The sequence below is a fragment of the Pundamilia nyererei genome, unplaced genomic scaffold (assembly GCF_000239375.1).
Source record: "Pundamilia nyererei isolate P.nyererei 1_Seehausen unplaced genomic scaffold, PunNye1.0 scaffold00275, whole genome shotgun sequence".
NCBI classification, from domain to species: domain Eukaryota; kingdom Metazoa; phylum Chordata; class Actinopteri; order Cichliformes; family Cichlidae; genus Pundamilia; species Pundamilia nyererei.
The window spans coordinates 345,198-365,891 of record NW_005187676.1 but is presented as its reverse complement, the minus strand read 5'-3'; the positions used below and the strand labels follow the sequence as shown (position 1 = coordinate 365,891).

General features: G+C 42.0%; 1 protein-coding gene across 2 annotated transcripts in view; it reads left to right on the top strand.

The window, feature by feature from the left end:
- svep1 (sushi, von Willebrand factor type A, EGF and pentraxin domain containing 1) overlaps nt 1-20,694 on the top strand; it is a 111,070-nt gene that overhangs the window by 62,816 nt on the left and 27,560 nt on the right. For both annotated transcript variants that reach the window (XM_005750471.1, XM_005750470.1), the window contains exons 4-11: nt 2,112-2,270; nt 4,027-4,206; nt 6,901-7,080; nt 9,891-10,085; nt 15,188-15,306; nt 15,669-15,798; nt 16,949-17,056; nt 20,457-20,588. In XM_005750471.1, coding sequence (XP_005750528.1) covers nt 2,112-2,270; nt 4,027-4,206; nt 6,901-7,080; nt 9,891-10,085; nt 15,188-15,306; nt 15,669-15,798; nt 16,949-17,056; nt 20,457-20,588 — 1,203 coding nt within the window. The remainder of the gene's footprint in view (nt 1-2,111; nt 2,271-4,026; nt 4,207-6,900; nt 7,081-9,890; nt 10,086-15,187; nt 15,307-15,668; nt 15,799-16,948; nt 17,057-20,456; nt 20,589-20,694) is intronic.

Sequence of the window (20,694 nt, the reverse complement as noted above, 5' to 3'; positions counted from 1 at the left end):
ACACTGGCTAGGGGACGGTCTTCTCCAACTAGATGGCGAGTGGTTGCTGGGTGAAGTCAGTCGCAAAGAGAGTGGTGCATCAAAAGCCTCCTAGTCATTGCTTTAGTTGCTACCAGATTGCCGTAATCACCCATAGATGTGTAGATGCGAAAATTGTCTGAAAACACTGGCTAAGTAACACTGAGCGGTAGTGACACTTGAAACAGAGCCATGCATACCGGAAAAGGAGAGCGTTCACCTCCAAAGTGAAACCCGTGTCTTATTATTGCCAATACTTGTCAAAAAGTGAATGGTCTTCGTTTCCAGATCGCACTCTTCACATCTTTACTGCCGCTTAGCGAGTAATTGGCAAAGGTTGGAAAGTCCAAGTTGGTGTTACAAACTACAGGTGAACTGCTGGTGACCAAAGCTAACGCAAGGAGCTTTTCAGTGCAGCAACCTTCCACAACCACTTGCCAACCAGTCTGGGACACATTTTTTCCCTAGCAACTGATGGTTGCCAACCAATCACTGAACCTCTGTCTCAACACATATTTGATATGAAACCAGCCATGACATGACTGTATTGTTTTAAATATATTTATTAAGAATCTGATACAATAAAATTATTCAGGTTAAAATTAGTGCTTCAGACATTAAGCAGACAATTTGGGAGCAGTGATGTAACCATGAGGGAAATAATCATCTGTGTTTTCCCCCTAACCTTGTGTTTTGGAGACTGACAACTCAAAAATATTTCGATATTTTGTTAAAAATATAAAGAGTTTTTGAAACATTTCAGTTACTTTTTTGTCAGCTTGTTGTTTAGACGTCAGAGATCTTTTTTTAAGAGCAAACATTTATATTGTTGTAGTGTAGGGTTAGGATTAATGGTAATAAACCAACTAGATCTGTGCGCTGTAAGAGATTTGCTGTTCTGATGTAGAGAAGGGTGAGCCATCAGCTAATGTGGTCTGGCTCAGATCAGCTGATCTGTGGGACTGTGGCTGAGCCCGACTTCAAGGTCTACCTGCTCTAACACTAGGTTCGATTTTACAAGAGTTAGTTAGTGTTACTTCTGCAGTTAATCCTGGGAGTGTTTTCCTGACTCTACCAGAGGACGTGATGGTAAATTGTGTACAATCTTAAATAACTGAAAAGATCTTCAAGGATCACATGACTACAGCTTCCATCACAGTGGATACAGAGGAACAAAAACAAAACATTTCATTTGGTCTACTGCAAAATACACCAGTAATCACAGTGAATTATGGGAATTGCTGGCTCAAATAATCGTTTGTGAGAAAGTACCAAGATAACAGCTGGTAAGAGCCCTTGTCCCCAGTAACAGCGTAATTCAAATAATCATAATCTGATTTTTAGAGGTAATTCCAAGCAGTTAAACATCAGAGACTTATGAGGTCATTGCAGATTACATCAGTGAATTATGTCATTAATCAGGTAATCTGCTCTTTATTACAACCCAAATGAGAAAGTAGCTTTATTTTGATTCATTTTCACTGCACCCGTTTTCAGAAGTTGATCAATGAATACAAGAAGGTTTAACGAGGTTCATTCGACCCCACCCCCTCCTCCTCATTCAGCCTCACAGCGTGCTGTGACCTGATCCGACTCAGGTGATGCTAATAGGAAACACACTGCATCCTGTGAATGAGTGCAGGTGATCAAAAAGGATTTTCTAATGTTTCCCATGTGCATAACTGGGTTTAGATGCTCATAAAGCTTTCTTTGATTGTTGCATTTCTTTGTAATAAAGATGGTGTTCAGTGCCACAAAAGTTTTCCCTGCCTGGAATAATTAACTTTGAGCTGGACTCTTCTTTTTTACCTTGCCAGAAGAATCGTTTTGTCATATTTGCCAGATTTTCCACTGCTACATGTCCAGACATGAAAATGATTAAAGTCTGCTCATAAATCTGCGAAGCTGTTTTTCACTTCTGTCCGTGAAGCTTTTCGATGTCTTGCAGTCGTCAGACAGTTTTTCATTTCAGCAAAACTTTCATTTTGTACACGCCCGTCCAGCTTTTCCTACCAGATGTCTCTTTGTGTCTTACTTGTGTTTAAATTAAGAAGGGATTTGTTTTTTAACTGCAGTGTCTCTCATCTTAACAGCATGCCCACCTGGAACTTATAAACCAGAGGGAACACCGGGAGGTGTGAGCACCTGCCTGCCCTGCCCTGACGCCCAGCACACCTCCCAGCCTGGCAGCACCTCCCCCGACGACTGTGTCTGCAAGCCGGGCTATAAGCCAATGGGCATGGCCTGCCAAGGTAAAAGCATCCGATGCGTTAAATAAGCAAGTGGGTACGTGTGAAACAGGATGATGGTCTCTTCTGTGTTGCTGATCTGAATATTGAGAGTTACACAGTGTTTTTAGTGTTTTCTAGCTTTAAGAACAGTGTTTTTAATTAAGCTGTTTGCGTGAGCAAAAACATTCACATGCAAAAATCCCCACTTTCACTCTTCCTGTTCAGCCCACCTGAACCAGAGCTTCTATTACAAGACCATCTATTATTTTAATATTCTTGTATTACAATTGTTTTGAATGTTTTGCTTAATCTGCATAGGCGAACCGCAGATTATGATAGATTCACTGAGCTTTAATGATACAATATAAAACTGCAGTAAGTTGTGTGTGTGAGTGAAGCTTCAAAAACAAGAAGGCAAAACATTTATCTGTTTGTTTCAAAGCATCACAAGGGGATATTGGAGGGTACGAACCCCAATGTGATCGCACCAGGTTTCATCTAAAAGATTTGATCTGATCCCTTGGTGCAGAGGATGAATATGCTCTCAGGGACAAAGTCTATCCTATCTTATTTGTCTACAAACTAGATATCATGAAACCTGTGTTGTGTATGAGTTTTCAGTGTTTTTTAAATAAAATGTCATCCTGAGCCTTCTGTGTTCTCCTCTCTCTGCATCATGCTTTAATTACTTTTCATGTTCCAGTGGGACTTTTTATTGTTGGTTTACTTCCTGTTTTTATTCTTCTGCCTGTGTCTCATTCCTGCATTTTTTCAGATCATCTGTTTGTCCTCCCGATGTTCTTATCAGTTTTTTCCCATATTAGCCAACCCATTTTCCTACGGAAGCCTTTTTCTGCCTTTTTAAAAATAAAAAATAAAACAATTCTGACAGGAGGAAGTTAAAATAATAATAAAAAAAACGAACTTGAAATTTGTGGCCGAAACAAGCTTCCATAGTTTTCCAACAAGTGTCCTGCTGTTTCCCACTTTGCGTCCTTGTATCTTTTCCTCTCCTCTGTTTAATTCTCCTATACTTGTCTCCTGCATATAGGACAACAAACAGCCACTTCACAGGTACTCAGCTTCGTTAGAGGTTAAATACCTGGAGCTTTCCAACAGCTATTAGAACTGAGGAAACCGTTCAGATGAGACATGAAACATCTTTCTAACTGTATTCAGGGCAAAAACTCTTTAGGTTGAAAGTCTCTTGAGTCTCTCAGTCTCTCCTAGCCTGCTCTCATTCTGTCCCCAACATGTAATTTGTAATGGTGAACACACATTTTAAAATGAGTATAAACATGCTTCCTAAGAGAGAAATATGTTTCGTGAAGTAGGAATTTGTGGCCTGTAATCGCTTTCAGGAATAGTGGTGAAAAACATGAAGGGCAGTAAATGAAGTGATAATGTGGTGAATTAACTGGAACAAAAAAACAAGATATTCCTCAGAGGTATGGGATGACAGCATCATGTATCCAGTAATTTTGCCAGTCCTCCCATTCCTCGAAGAATGAGCCAGTGATTTCCAAACAGCAGTTCATCTGAACACATTGAGCTCCATTAATCACCACAGTCATCCACTGCTTTCTACTTCCTCAGGCAGGAAGAGAAAATAGAGTGTTTAAGGTTGATATGCTGTAATTTTCTGCTTACTTGTTTTTTTATTCAGTTTTTATCAACAAAATCAACTTTCTGTCATAGTGTGTCAGTTTGTGTGTTAGCTGTAATGTAAAATTCACCCTCTCCTCTCCTCTCCTCTCCTCTCCTCTCCTCTCCTCAGTGATACATTGTCCAGCACTGTTGCCCCCAGATTATGGCTTCTTTGTCCAGAATGTATGTAACAACCACTTTGACGCGGCCTGTGGTGTGCGATGCGAGGCCGGTTTTGACCTCCAGGGAACCGGCATCAGACTCTGCCAGGCTGACGGCACCTGGTCAGGGACACCGGCCAGCTGCAGAGGTGAGGAGAAAGCCTGATGCATGTAATATTACAATGATGATCATCACAGGATCATCACACAATGAAACTTTTGTTGATGAAAAATCCCTCAAGACTTTCAGCTGAGAAATATACACAGCTGTGAAAATCAGCATATTTAAGAAGCTTTTTCATTTTCTATTGGCTGATTGATTGATTAAATGGTTTTTCTTTTTTTCTGTCATATGTGCCCAAGTTCATGTCTGTGAACCAAAAGTTCAGGGGTCAGATATTCAGTTTCACAGTTTTGGTCGTCCAGCCATCATTCATTTTCTTCCTCTTATCCAGTTCAGGGTTGAGGTGGGGATGAAGCCTGTCCTAGCTGCCACAGGGCGAGAGGCAGGGTACACCCTGGACTACTCGTCTATGGGCAATTTAGAATCACCAGAACTGATCTACATACACAGAAATCCTAATCAAACAGATCACATCAACTCTAAAACTGAAGCTTACAGATCGAAACCAGAAATTCCTCCATAAATAGAGTCGTCGTTACTGCAGACTGGGAGGCAATTTTACCTGCAAATTGATGCAGGCGGTCAGCAACTTTCCTTTTCTGTAGGAATATAACCAGAATACAACCAGCTGACTTGAGTACTCCAATACCAAGAGATGCATCACAGGCGAGTTGTGCGCATTGGTGCAGACTGACGACAATCCCCTTGAGTCAGAGTGAAGTTGTTTGGAGGCAGGTTGCCTCCCATCAGACAACCTGAGCAATCGCCCTGCCATCAAAAGGATCCGTCCTGAGTTTGAGGGTTTCCACAAACCGCTTCTGGGTAACCAGTTGGTTGCTGCAACTATATGCAAAGATTCTCAGAGAGCCAAAAATGTAACAACGTCACTGGTGAGCCACCGATTTACTCCTAGTCACGCAGAGGTGGCCGTCATATTTTTGCTCTAGTGTGACTGCGCCATAAGAACTGTGATTCATGCAGACCTTTTTTATTAGAGTCCAAGAATAAAAATATGCAGCTGGAAGCAAGCGTAATAGGTTCCCGTTATATTATTAAGCTTTAAGTGAGAGGCCTTTAATAAATTACCGACATATAACACCATGCCATTACAAACACAAGCCCGTTTAAAGCAGGCACGATGATATACGTACGGTACTTTTTTGCAGCGTTCATTTGTGTGTGCGTTTGTGGATTTATTTTAAATATCACCCAGCCAGTATTTAGTCTAGCTTTTTCTCTGCACCCTAATGTCCCGTCATATCTCAAAAACTGAGAAGAAAAGTAAACAGTGAGGCAGTAGTCGAATGTCGAAGTCAGATGGGCTATTAAAAAGATTTTTGTAGTGATCTTCTCATCGTTTAAGGCTTTTTGATTAGTCTGCTTCTTGATTGATTGTAGTGTTAATGCATGGTGGTATAATGCTGCTCTGTTCTGATATAGTCGCAGCTAAATGTGTCTGACGGGCTTTACATATTTCATCATACAGTACTCAGGGTGCATAGTTATGCCACTGAAACACAGAAGCTTTTGTGATTGATCGCAGCAGGTTCTTCCACACCATATCTCATATAATTCCTCATTAAACCCTAATCAAAGCATCGCCTCGCCCCTGACGCCCGCCAGCATTTATAAACATTTCTGTAGCCCTAAATCACTTCATCCAGATGTAAGACGTGTCTCGATCTCTTGTACTGATTTGCTTTGAGTTTCCTAAAAGTCACAGTCGGTGTGTGTTAGCACGTAAAGCTCTCTCGGCATAGATTGAGATCATATGTGTTTAGACTGAAAGAGGAATCAACGTTTACTGGGAGACTACTGCTTTTCTGCCAGGCCAGATGTTGAGAGGAAGAAAGGTAGGGGAGGATTCAATTAAAGAGAGGTTGCTCATGGATGAAGAAAGAGGATGAAGATTGCGCGGAAGGAAGCAGAACGGAAAGAAAGCTGAGAAGAGAGAGCTAAGGTCAAAAGATTAATGAGGAAAGTGCCAGTTTTAACAGAAAGGCAGCAGCGGCAGCAGCGTGACTCATACAAATACCAAGACACTGAATACTAAAGGGTGTGTGTTGAAGATTTATAGTATGTGGCTTTGGGTATATGTTTCCTATGTGTGTGTGCATATGTCTGCTTGTATGTGTTACTCTGCGTCTAGTCTTTACCACATACTGTTGGACCTCCCAGCTAGTTAAGCCCTGGGGGAGATGGGGGGGTCTACTCTGAACTGCCTGTCTGTCTATGGATGGTGATGAGAAATAACACACTACACACCCTTTTCTAGACCTCAGCATAACTCAGAACAGACACACACACACCAGGATTTTCTTTGTTTATTTCATTCGGGACTTTCACACTTTGGGTTAAATCATAGGTCACAGTTTATAGCAAACACATACTGCTGTACATCCCTGCAGTTTACTCCTCCTCTGCACGTTGTGGGTGTTTAACAGTTACAGCAAACAAAATAATCAAATATTTTGTGTTTAAGTTATCTTGAAATGTACAGTTTGTCACTGTTTGTCATTATTCGAGGCCACACTTCCTATTTTTCTGAACCTTTTGTTCCCTCTGTGTCTCAACAGGAAATTAAATAGATAGAAGTGGCAAAATAAACCCAAGCAACAGAAGATACAGATCCAGCTGAATATGATAATAAATAAAGCAGACTTTGTTTTTCTGTTTTGTTGGTTTGGGTTCTTCTGTTTATTTTCTCCTATCTTTGCAGTACGCTCCTGCCCGCACCTGTCCCTGCCCCAGCACGGCTTCCTGAGTTGCAGCAACAGCTTTGGCTCCTACAGGGTGGTGTGTCAGGTGGGCTGTGATCGGGGCTACAGATTAGAGGGAGACTCCGAACTCACCTGCCAGGCAAACTACCAATGGAGTGGGCCCCAACCTCGGTGTGTGGGTAAGCTTTCACTCCACTGTCAGCCACTATCTCACACCGTGTCCTAGTAAGATGGAGAAACTCGGCTTCGTGTTGTCATGGGTTTAATTTGCTCGTTTTGCTATATCAGTGGCTTTTCTAAACCTCATATGTGAAAGCAACATATGATTACAAAACATGACTCCAACATTCACTGCAAGAATAAAAAAAGAAAAATGCCCCACAGCTGGTTGTGATGATGCATTGAGAGTTTTTGAACCTTTGGCTTTACTGATTCATCTGCCAGCATCTTGTTTTTTCGGTGCTGTAGCGCTACGTTTCCAGCTGAAACTTGCAGTATACTGTTAATGTTATCAAGTGTGGTCGAGAGGTCTGGTTCAGTGAAATCAAGTGAGTTTTAACCCATTTAAAAAGACTTGCAAATAATTAGGTTAACTGTTAACAGGTCAGTAATGTGACTGGATATTACAAAGAACATCTTAGAGAAGGACATATTCAAAAGAACTGTGTTTACAAATGGTGGAATAATTTCAGAATAATATTCATTAGCGTAAATCTTTGAAGACTTTTAATCACTGGCAGTACAAACAATACAAATACACTAAAGATCAAAAGTTGTCACATCTTAAAATGGAAATAAAACTCTTTGCATTCAGTTTTTATTTTACGCAGCGTCCCAACTTTATCAGAGCTGGGCTTGTAAATAAATAGTGTCAAAATCCAATAACAGCTAAAGCATTGATTTTGGCACCGAGAGAAGTAACGGAGGCAAAAAGTGAAGCCAAAAGATCATGTAGCTGAACAACAGAGAGCTTTGAACACAAATACAATTTTTAAATCAGCTCTACGTGTTACAGGTAGCGAAAAATGTACGATTTATGTTCTTTATTTGGATTTTTTAGCTTTAATTGAGCAGTAGCGTGAGAGTGCTGGAAATGATATGCAGGGATTGGTCTGGGATGGACTCAAACCCGAGTTCCTTCATTAGCCTTCAGCATGTAGGAGCGGCCTTGTGTTGGCTTTTCTATCCACCACTTAGAAGTCAAACAGCCTGAAAGCACTCAGGTTAGCTGAGGTGACAGCTAGTTGTAAACTTTAGGTCTAGTTACACATTAAGCTGGTGAGTTATAGAAATTAAACTCCTCCCAGCTGCCACGAAGAGTCAATTTGTATTATTATCAGGGTGTAAACCTGCGTATTTGTGATGGACACACGAGGAACTGTTTTTTTGTGCACTTTTTTTGTTGGCTTAATTTTTCAGCCATGGATGTTGCTGCTTAGACATAACCTGCTGCCTGTTCAGTTATTTTTGTGTGCTCAAGTGTGGTTTTGTTTTTGGCACCAAACGGTTTTATTCCAGGACTTTAACAAAGTGGCACATTCTATATTTTCCCCATTTTGGGCTAAAAATAATTCATTCCCAGTTTAATAACCCTCGTCACATCGTATCCAAGAGAATTCATCTATTACAGCGACATCTTGACTTGTCTTCAGTCAAAGTCTTAGTATTCCTTCATCTGTGGAGTTCAATCCGATTTATTCATGCAGTTATTGAATTAGCATTGTTTTCCATAATAAATCTTCCCAGCCTTGCTTTCACTCAGATACACAGCAGTCCTCTCTGACAGTAAATATGTCTTGCAGCATGACTATCATTCAACTGAGCGCTCGCATGATTTGTTTTGCTTCTGCTTACTGAAACGTGTCTGGCTGAAAATACACAAAGACAATCTATCAAACAAATGGCCCCGATCTGGGTTCCTATGAAAAAACGGTGTAGTTTACAAGCGTATGTAAACACGCATATACAGCGGTTAAACATATGGGGCGTGTTTGCGCAGAGACCCGCCATGGCACAAGACACATCTGCTTTCTCACAGCAAAGCTACAGTTACCACATATACACAACACAAAATTACCCACACACTCCAAAACTGATAGTTAAGTCAAAATAGTCGCACACACTCGTGCCCACCACAGAGAGCACCCAGGTCATGCACACGAACACACAAAAAAGGGACAGTGTGAGAGCGTTTAGCCACAAATCTCCGGCCGGTGCTGACTCACTTCCAACCAACCAGCTAGATGCACTATTTAAAAACGCCTGAGCCATCTGCTACCAAAAAACTCTCTCCATTCCTTTATCAATAACTCCAATCTCTGCACTGAGTGAGCCGCTGCTTGTTTGTTTGGCCACCTCTGCATTTTCCTGCAGACTTTAGCACAATTAAGAGGACTCTGCGGGCTGCCGTTGGTTTGTTTCTGTGTTTGCTTGCTCTGTGGTGAACGAGGATCAGCTCGGCTGCCCTGAGAGGATGCTGAGATAGATTTTTTTTTTTTTCATCCGATTGTAATCCCCGATGTCGAATATCCCTCGGAGTGAGCTTTCTCTGCAAAGCAGCTACAGCTAGAGCCAATGAAACTGAGATTTGGCGAGGGAGAGAATGAAAACGATCTATCCGTCATCAAGAAAAAAGCCACACTGGCCTCCAGAAATGCTTGAAAGGCCTCCTGTGTACGAGCCCTGCGGTCAGCGCTTTCTTAAGTTGATTTCCGACCAAATGTTTGTCGTTTCCGTGCCAGTTTTTGATACACAGCGGCCGAGAATAGCTTTATTGTTGCCGTTTATGGTGGAGCCAGCTCAGAGGAAGATTTTATCACATTCGGTTAACACACAGGAAACACGGTCGAGATCTTCCAACTCTATTTTTTTTCCCACTCTTTTGTTCAGTGTTTTTCCAGTTTTATCTTTATAAGGAAATCTTTTCAGCTACTTTTAATAACAAACAAGAGACAGATTGATAATCTGTCTCTTGATCTTTCCCACCCAGAGGTGCGTTGCCCTCCCATCGTGACTCTGAAGAACATCTTTCTGTCCCCTCCTGCTTGTGGGAGAAGAGCAGTGTCTCCAGGCTTTTTTTGCCTCCTCAACTGTCGTCCAGGTTACAGTCTCCAGGGGAACAGGAAGGCGGTGTGCCTGAGCTCTGGGAACTGGACAGCCAATGTCTATAAAGCTGTCTGCACAGGTAACTGTGTGTGTGTGTGTGTGTGTGTGTGTGTGTGTGTGTGTGTGTGTGTGTGTGTGTGTGTGTGTGTGTGTGTGTGTCTTTTCCTAAAGAGGGAATCTATCTTTCCTTTCTGCAGGACTAAGGTCAGGGCAGCGGTCAAAGCTGTGGTGGCTGTAAATTGTCTCTACAGTTGTAACAAGGAAGTAAAAAATACAGAGGCCAAGACCCCTCTGCTTGAAGCTCTGGAGGCTGAATGATGGAGTTTACAGTTAGGTTTGATCATTTTGTTTCTCCACATGACTTTGGAGTAGAAGAAGGGCCTGTATGCTCAGGTCCAGAAGTATTTTTGGAATTTTGCCACCACAGTGCAGTCAAGATATCAAACAATCAAGATGCGATTGACGTGCAGACTTTAGGGCTTAAAAAAAAGTGTTTGTTTTGGATTTGTTCTTTTTAAGGATTTTTTTATACACAGTCCCCCATTTTCACAGGCTAAAAAGTAATTGGACAATTGGCCAGGTTAGGTCTGCTCCCTCATTAATCCAGGACAATCTAAGCACATAATAAACTTAGATTCCTACTTCACTAGAACTCTCAATGAGGTGTGAAAAAATGGAGGCGACATCCAGATACTTATAGACCTGACTATGTAAAGGAGTCGTTTTGAAAATACAGACATTTCCTGTCTTTCTAAGATGCAGAAGGATCACGTCGGTACACCAAAGTGTGGTCAAAAAGTTCTGCATCTCTGCCAATTAAAATGTAAAAAAACACATCTGATTTAAATTTAGCCTATCTATGCTTCAGAGTTATCACTTTTGTACCACTTGAACTGTTTGTGATTCCTGCTTGGATCACTTGTGCATTCCTGATTCTTGCAGGATCTCCTGCTGTCAAATGATATGATGATAAGGGCAGGTGAGAACGGAAGAGTGTATTTCTGTGGTTGAAGAATTCCTGCATTATAGATAGACAGCTTCAGTTGTTTTTTCCCTGAAGAAATTGTATTGTAGGTCTAGACCCAGCTATCATAACCAGTGAAACTTCAGGCAGTTTGACAGAGAAGTTACTTGTTGCTAACTCTGCAAAGATAAAATCCCAGATGCCAAAGTGCAATTTGTCAGAACAGAAATCCCTTGAAGCTAAGCTGGAAGCAGTCCAGAGGCACACAAAGAGAAGACCTTGAAGGTGAGATTGCCCAGATTTAAATAAGCTAAGGTTCCTAGTTATGTCAGGATGGGAATCTGGCATAAACATTTGCCGAATCAAATATGCAAAGCCATCTGCTGTGATGACCCTTTGTGAATATGGGAGCTGAAATAAGCTTCATTGCTAGGGTAGCAGAACTATGGGGATCCATTTTGTCATTTTGTGTGTGGTTAAAATTAGCAGGTGATTATTTAGCCATAAAGTTGGGAAGAAGAGGAAAGCACTTTGCATTTCTCCCTCCAATACTGAGTAATACACAAACACCCCCGAGGCCTCATGATTAAGATTTCTGTTTAAGACCATTTCATTCCTGTGAAAAACAAGATACAGCATTATTAGAAACTTGACTTGAAATCACTGCCGCATCTGACTGCCAAGCTTTTTTTAGTAGTTTTGCGTGTCGTATGTGATAAATGCGGTCAAAAGTTGATTTTATATGGCATGAATGGGTGGGAGCTTTTAACAGGGAGCTGTATTTGCAGTTCAGAAATAGAAGTGCTGTTAAGAGTGAAACATGAAGATAGAGAATAAATGGAGAAAGAGGATGATATGAAAAGAAAAACAAGAGGAAACTTGGAGTGAGAATTTTTCCATTCTGTTATTTTTTCTCTGCTCTTCCAAAGGCGAGTATGAAGCTAATCTCCCCCCCTTAAAGCAGACCTCGGGTCACTAACTCAAACCATACCGTGTCCGAGCTTTCGAGTCTATCCCCTCAGCTCAGACTGGGCTCTGGAGATCATTATAACAGACTGCAGTACTCCAGATGCCTTGCAGGTGAAACAGGTGGTGCAGAACTGCTCTCTGTCCCCCCACCCCACCCCAAATGTCCTCAGTACCCTCATTTCCTCATGGAGAAAGTTTGCTAATGAAGGAACTTGTGTCATTAAGGAGAGGAAGAGGTGCCATAAAGATGAAAACGAGGGGAGAGGTAAGGTGGACGGGGAGGTGAGAGGGGAAGATGAGTCATCTGTAGGTGTTTTAAAATGACATGGCAGAGAGAAGATGAGTTTTTCTGATACTGTCAGACACAAATGGGCTGGAGGGAGGAGAAAAAAGATATAAAAAAAGAAAAGAAAATGTAAATTAGCTGGAAAGAATCAAGAAGGAGAGCTGCAATATGGGCGGCACATAACGAGCGCGAGAAAAGTTGTTACAAAGATGAGAGTGTTCGACTAAAGCTTCTGGCCTTCCCCTCCCCTCACGTCATGTTGATGACACCCAGAGTGAAATATGTTTCCCTTGTTATAAAGATGAAGGGATTCGATCTGAGCTCAAGTGTGTTAGTGTTTAACGGAGACGGATGCCTAAGTGGATGGGTCATCGGGTCCAGATGGGAGCAGCTCTGTTGCATAACGCAACAGGCATGACCACCGCCGATCGATGGGAGAAATCAGCTCTTGGAGGCTGAGCTCGTTTGCTGCAGGCTTGAACTGCGTTCAGCTGAACTGTGCTGGCTTCTCATTATTACACCATGCTGTATGGAGAATGAGACAAAGGAAGAAAATGTTTCATGCAAGGGTCACGTTGGCTCCGACAGCCAAGCAGGTGGACTGCTGAAGGTTTTTTTCCAAATAAAGCTAAACTTCGTCCTGACAGTGCCTAGCTGTTTCCTGCTGGAACAATGAGAGTTTTTGTGCATTATCTAAGGGATATGACTATTATAATCGAAGTAAAAGCGTTGAACTTTGTGCAGATAGCTTTTAAAAGCTGGGTTTTTCAAATGTTTGACAGACACTTGATATGAGGTTTATTTATTTTTGATAAATTATTGAACCTTAGCAAACACCAGCTCTAAGTGGCACAGACATTTGAGTCGTAGTTGCGTGGCACTGTCTTCACAAGTAGTCGTCCAGGCTGCTGGAGCTGCTTTTTACCAGTGGATTTACAAACCAACATAACTCTAGCTAATTTGCTCAGAGAGGGCTATAATTATCTTGGAATTGTCTTTTTTTCCCTTCAAACAATCAAAGTACAAACAGATTGAGTAGAGAAAACAAAAAGAATTGGCCAGCAGCTGGAAATTTTCTTTATTGATTTAGTTAACTTTTATAACCAAAAGCTGGTTTTGTTCAAAGCCTTTCTGACTTTTATCTACCTCTGCACTATGAGGTGTTTGGAGAGTGCTACAATACTCACATAAACAACAAATCATACGAGCTTAGAGTGCAAAACAAAAACATACTTTTTTTCCTTGGCTCTCTTCATAGAGTTGTAAAAACATATAAGCAATTCACTCTGTCACAATATCAGATTACTGCTACAGGATTCATGATCAGAATCAGCTTCATTGGCCACGTATGTGTAGCATACAAACAAAGAATTGGGCTTTCTTTGTTCTCAATTTACATAACCGAATAGACAACATGTGTTGTATATTTATATTTATAGGTGCAGCGGTGCAAAGATGTTGGAATAAATACCAACAGGTGAAGTGAATAACACTGATTATCTCTCCATCATGGCACCTGTTAGTGATATATATTAGGGGGCAAGTGTACATTTTGTTGTCGAAGTTGTGTTAGAAGCAGGAAAAAAGGGCAACTGTAAGGGTTTGATTGAGTTTTGCAAAGACCAAATTGTGATGGCTAGATAACTGGTTCAGAGCATCTACAAAACGGCATCTCTCTGGGGTGTTCCTGGTCGGCACTGATCAGCAACAGAAGTGTCCCAAGGGAGGAACAGTGGTAAACCTGTGCCAGGATCATGTGCAGCCAAGGCTCATTGGTTTACATTGAGTAAAGGCTGGCCCGTGTGGTCTGATCCAGCAGACGAGCTACTGTAGCTCACATAGCTGGAATTGTTCAATGTGGTTCAAATTGACAGGTGTCAGAATACACAGAGCATCAGAACCAGACCATAGAAGAATGGGAGAAGATCTAGTCTAATGATGAAGCATTGTTGCAGACCATGCACACCCTTTCATAGAAACAGTACTCCTTGATGGCTCTTTCAGTAGGATAATCTGTCCTGCCACAAAGCAAAAATGGTTCAGAAACGTTTTGAGGAGCACAGCAAGTTTGAGGTGTTGGCTTGGCCTCCAAATTCCTTAGATCTCAGCCCAACCAAGCATCTGTGGGATGGGCTGGACAAACACGTTCGATCCACCTCACAACTTACAGGACTTAAAGGATATGTTGGTAACATCTTGGTGCCAGATACTACAGCACACCTTGAGCAGTCTAGTGGAGTCCATGCCTCGACAGGTCAGGGCTGTTGTGGTAGCAAATGGAGGACCTGGTGGTCATACTATTGTACCTAATCACAAACATCTGGTAAGAATTTCATGTCAACAGCACCTTTAGCCAATTTACTTAAAAATTGTACGTATTTGGGGTCAGTAGCAGGTATGTTGGTGGACGTTGAAGTGTAAGTAACAGGATAACAGTGTTTTGCAGGTGCAGGTAGTTGTCAGTAGGCTGGAGTCTTAATCAGGCAGTTCGAGGAGGTGAATCGTTCATATTTAGATACCACTGTTATTATCAATCAATACCTCTAGACTGCAATACTTCTAACAAAGAACTAACAGCGATTTCATTTGAGCTTGATGCATGTTGATGTGCTGGGAGTGACGAAGGGAGTGTTGAGCTGGAGTAAAAGCAAGAAAGAGTGCTTTTTATTCCGTGTCTTTACTTGGACTGCACAGAATCTAAGAGCGAGGTCTAGTGGTGCTGGAGCACGAGCAGTGGTGCTGTCTCACTCTCTCTTCGATTGCTTATCAACAATGACAAACTGCCTTGTTATGTTTTAAGCTGTTGGGGGCAATATGACATCACACGCCTGCTCTATCAGTGACAATGAGGAGCAGGTTGAGGTCAATGTCTGCGGGTTATGATGAAGGAACATCTGCAATAGTTGAATCCAATTTCATTCTCTTCTTCTTCTCCACCTTTTTTGTCCCTCTGTCTTGTTAGATACTGAGCCACCGTGGCTACAGTGCCCCGACAACATTGTTGCAGGGACAGTTGAGCGCCGTGGCACGGCCATCGTCAGCTGGAACGTCCCAAATGCCACGGACAACTCTAAAGAAGAGGTTAGATATTTGAGTAAAAAACAGTCAAATTAGATGCTACTTAATTCTAGAATAGCTTGATGATTATGGGGTAATGGTTTCCCGCCCTTGGTATCAAAAGTTTGTTGTATCCACAATAAACCTGTAACATATGATAAGAGGGCACAAGCATGAGCTAAAGTACAGTATTTACTGCATACATGGCATGTGACATTCTGTGGTTTATTTTATGTGGTAGGATAGATTACATAGCTGTTTTGTAAAATTCTCAATTAATTTGCACAAAAGTAAATCTCTTCTAATTTATTCAGCTTTCAGCTTCCTGCTTTGAAAGCAGTTTGACTCTCTTCTTCTTCACATTTTGTTGTCTCTCACTCCTCCAGGTGGTGGTCCAGGCGAAGCCAGTCTATAGTCTTCCACAGCTTTTCCCCATTGGCAAGGAAACCATCACATACTTTGCTACGGACCGCTCTGGAAATCAGGCCAACTGCTCCTTTACAGTCACCGTCATCGGTGAGCTCATCCTTCTGGGGACCACATAAAACCAAACAATGGATGCTGCATGTGGCCTGTGGCAGATTACAGAGAGCGAGGGCGGGGGGGGCAGAGAATTCGGTCACACAGCGTTTATGTTGTGTTTGGACAACTGTTCCTGTCCTATACAGAATCAAATAAATGATAAAAAGTGCCTTTTTTTAGTAAGCAGAGTTTGCATGCTCCGTGCTTGTGTGGGTTGTCTCCGGGTACTCAGACTTCCTCCCGCAGTCCAAACACATGCGTGTTAGTTTATCTGGTGATTGTAAACTGGTCGTGCTGTAGGTGTGAATGGTTGTCTATAAAAAGTGAATATGATTGGCAACTTCAAGCAACTATGGACGAAATAACTACTGGCAACATGAAGTGGGCGGGCTGACATGTGACCTGATAGTAAACGCATTAGAGGGTCCCTAAGTTGTGACTCCATAAAGTTGGAAAAGGCTCAAGTTCCCAGGTGACTCTGAGTGAGATAAGTGGAAGAAGAAGGATGGATAATTAGTGGATAAATATGCTGATACAGTGGGACGTAGTTTGTAAAAAGGGTAAAGACAGTGAGTGTCTTTTAAGGTCCAAACTCGTCACCTCTCAGTGGGGACACTTTACCGCCAGTTTGTTACTGGATTGCTGCAGTTTGTTTCAGTGATTTCACCGAAGCACTTTCAGAGAGTTTAATTGACTAACTTAGCAGTAAGTTCTGCTCCAGCAGGTGCCAAACACTGTTTGCTGTTGAGAGTGAATAACAGGGGTGTCCCATGTCAGCCACCCAGTAATCACTGCAGTCGGGGGAAAAACCCCAAGCATGGTAGCTGTGAACATTTCCATATGTTATTATGTTGGTGGAAAGTTGTGGTTTTTTTATTAGAGACATGTGTTCAACTCGTGCCCTCTGACACTCTCTGCTGCTGCTGCATCGAGAAAGTCAGATGACAGAGTCGCACTCGGCTCCCCAACGTTTTTTTTTCCTCACTTTATCGTCTGTTCAGCTCTTTGTTTGCTATAAATGCCTTTGTACCTAAATATTATTGAGTTTGCGGCCTGATTTAGTCTATTTATAGTGACTGGCGTTCAGAAATGTGACTTTAACAAGTTTTCTCTGTCTGTGCACTTACTTTCTGTCTGCCTCCAGATACGGAGCCCCCGGTCATCGACAGGTGCAGGTCACCGCCCGCGATCCAGGCCACGAACGCAGAGACGGCGGTGGACTGGGAAGTCCCGCAGTTTTCCGACAACTCAGGTATGTCTGGTCGCTCCTTCTTTAGACCGTTTATTCTTTTGCAGCTCTGTTCCACTCTGCTCCACCCACTGTCTCAGTCGATGATGGCTAAACAGGATCTTTTCCTCTGGGAGATTGGAAAAAGAAGGTTCTGCGAATAACGGTGAAGGACACTGGACATAGAGGACCAACTGTAACTGGGTGTATGGACGCCTCATTAGCGCGTCTGTGTTTAGAGAGAGAACGGGCCTAGCGGACAGATGAAGCTGTTACAGCGTCTGCGAATATCATTAATGCGAAAACAGATGGAGGCAGTGGAGAGAAGCAGGTGTTATTGCTATGAAAAAAGTTCTTCTGTGGGAATGCGTGCTCATTCCACCCATTTTTCACACAGTCTGGATAATTGTGCGAGTAAATGCAGTACTCGAGTCAAATGCTTTGGACTGTCAGTTCATTATGTTTGTGGGTTTTTTGTTGTTTTTAATCAGAGTGATTGTAGTTGTTCTGTTAAGACATTAATCACTGTCTAGGTGAAGCTGACGCTCTAGCAGTACACCCACTAGAAAAATATCTGTTTAATTTAGAGCATAAGGACTTCACCTAAGTGACAGTTCTTAGAAGTGTTGTTCATTGGCATAAAAAAAGCAAAGTTGTGCGGTGATTGTGGTTCCTCTCTAAGACAGTGTAAATGTAAACCTAGAAAACATTATGGAATACGATTGCAAGAAAAATTTTCTGTATTTTTGCATAAATATGACCTTGAACATTACACAAGTGCAAAAAGTAGAGACAGAGAGCCCAATTACGTAAATGTAAATATTATACTGGGATGTGTGGGGTTTTCCTTGGCTCAGAATGACTCTTTAGGGGGAAAGTATGCACGTAAGCATGATTGGTTTGCATATAGCTAGGCAAAGATTCTTAATTACATTAGTTAACAGAAGAGTTTTGTTATTTTTGGCTATTTTATAAAGAAAACCATCTGAGCTTTTCGGGGGGTTTTCTCGAAACTGAAAAGTGTCAGGCCTAAAATAAATTATCCACAGCAGGTGAACTATAGGAAATAGGAAGAATTTCAGTAAAAACCTGAGCCAGGATCTGACAGGCACATCTGGACCTTCAGTTGATCCATCTACTGTTCACTGAAGCCTCATCAGAAATGGTCTCAGTCGAATTGTGGGTGTCATGAAGCCGTTTTTAAGGAAGGGCAACCTTGAGAAAAGGCTATGAGGTTTCAGGAGCCAGTTTTCTATCCCCTTTTGTGGAAAACCAAAAACCAGGAGCCACAGAAATAAACAGACATCTTAACCTAAGAGAGAGGGAAGGCAGAATAGTTCGTACAGTAGCAGTGACGGTGCTTAGTGGGCTTACTGGGAAGATGAAGTGAGTAGAAAGTACAGGCAGGTACTTCTTTTTACTGGTTAATGTGAGAATTTCCTGACTTAGACTTAATTTGCAAATATATCTTCAGGCTTCACTTTGGATTAACTTTTTTTTCTTTTTAATTCAGAATAATATAGTGAAGGATGAGATAAATTAAACATGTACTGCGATGATTACAGAGGACAGAATTATTTGAATGCAGGGCTTCATCTTCAACATGTTATGTATTTTGTGAATTTGTGATTTAATAACTTGCTGAAATGAAAAAGGCACGTTGAGTCTGCTCTTTATCAAACTTTTTTTTGCTGCCGTGTTTCTAAAAAGCTAAAACGGGGCCACAGAGCAATAAATTCAACATTGAAACGTTCTTCAAGGGTGTTTTGACAGGCAATAAAGCTGTAACTGGCGACTCCAGCACTCAATACACAACCAAATCTGAATGCTATAAAAGTTTGTATGAAGGTCGCTTTGCCAGATAGACTAAATACCGTAGAGCCGGGTGAATTTGTCCTGGCGCTCCGACTGTACCCAAACAGCTGGGGTGGTGACAGACAACAAACCAGACTTCTTCTGGCTCCAGCCCGCAGCCGGGCTCATGTAATGCACCGACTCTGTACATAAATAACGCTAACAGTGATTACGTGTGTGTGTGAGTGTGTGTGTTCACAAATTCAGACCCAAACACAGGCGCCAAAATTAACATCTCGCTCACCAAAGCCCCAAAGTGATCATTCCCCACCTGCCTGCAGAGGTGCACCCCCATCACACACACACACACACACTGTAATAACAGGCTACTGCGGCTGCTTCAGGTCCACACGACGTCAGCCTGGGGCTGCTTCGACGTCAGTGTTTTGTTTTTCCAGGCCCACACCCTGATGCCAGCTCTATATATAGTCATGACTCTGGAGACACGCACATACAAACACACACACACACACTTGGGCTAAATATAAGGGGAGACTCCAGCAGGCCAGACATGTGTCAGCCCTGTTGGAACGGCGGTGCTACTGTTAATACAGGAGATGGATCAGAGTTAAACGAAAGGTTGATCCCTCACTTTTCCCTCCTCCTTAATCCCGTCTGTGTCTCTCACACTTGGTGCAGATGTTTCATTGTTCTTTGTCCACAACCTGTGTGTCAGCCTAAACACCAACACACTCATACACTCCGCTCATCACAGCAGCCTCTCCCAGTGCTCTATCCGTCACTTTCTTATTTTTATTTTTTTTAGCCAGCTAGACTTAAGTTTCCTTTTCAATTCCCAGACCTGGATTCTTTTTTTTTTTCTGCTGCCACGCGATGCCCAGACACATTATTCCTATGTTTAACATAACAGCTATGCTTCATAGGAGTGACTCATTTAGTCCTGGAATATAAACTAAGGCTTAGAGTGCCCTCTGCAGGAAAACCAGAGTAACTTCGGATTAGAGATGAAGACTTTTAAACTTGGAAAAATAAGTTCCCAACAGCAGGTGTAAAGGGGGAAAATAGAAAACACTGTTAGACCAAAAATATTAAATCATGGATACATTTGCGTGCAGCGCTATGTTCTGATTTTAATCAGTTTAAAAGCCCCAAAAGATGCTCCATGTAAACCCTCACATCAAACTGTTATGTTACATTGACTTCTTCATAATGTGCAGTAATGTGCACAAGTCTGTAACGTTAAATGTTTCTCGGACCATTCTTGATCTTTGAACATTGGCTGCTTTCCACTAATTTTCAGCTCGGACCTTGTAGCAAAAAATTTCAGATTTTTGATATTGAAGCCACTTGACCCTGACCTGAGAATCATTCAAGCATAAAAATGCAGATACAGAAATGTTATTTTTGTATTGGTTTATAGTTTACTGATGAATAGTTGGGTAGCTGGCACATTTTCTGAAAACAGCAGTTTGTGTCTCACACTCACAGGATGCTTTAACCCACCTAATACTAGTTCTTTGTACAGTCCATATAATTATGCTTTTTCACAACAAGATCACCAGGAAGGGTCAGCAGAAATGAAATAATCATCTCTCTGTCTGTCTTTCAGGCGGTCGCCTCACAGTAACCAGTCGCCACAGTCCAGGCTCTCTGTTTCCAGTAGGAGAGACTGTGGTGCAGTACACCGCTACTGATGCAGCAGGAAACAGCCGCACATGCAACCTCACAGTAACTGTCCAAGGTATAAGAGCACCCCTGCATCTCAGTGACGTACCTGCACCCCAAGGAACCCTTTCTCTCTTTTTTTTTATCTTGTGTGATGAGAATGAAATACACAGTAAATAAAA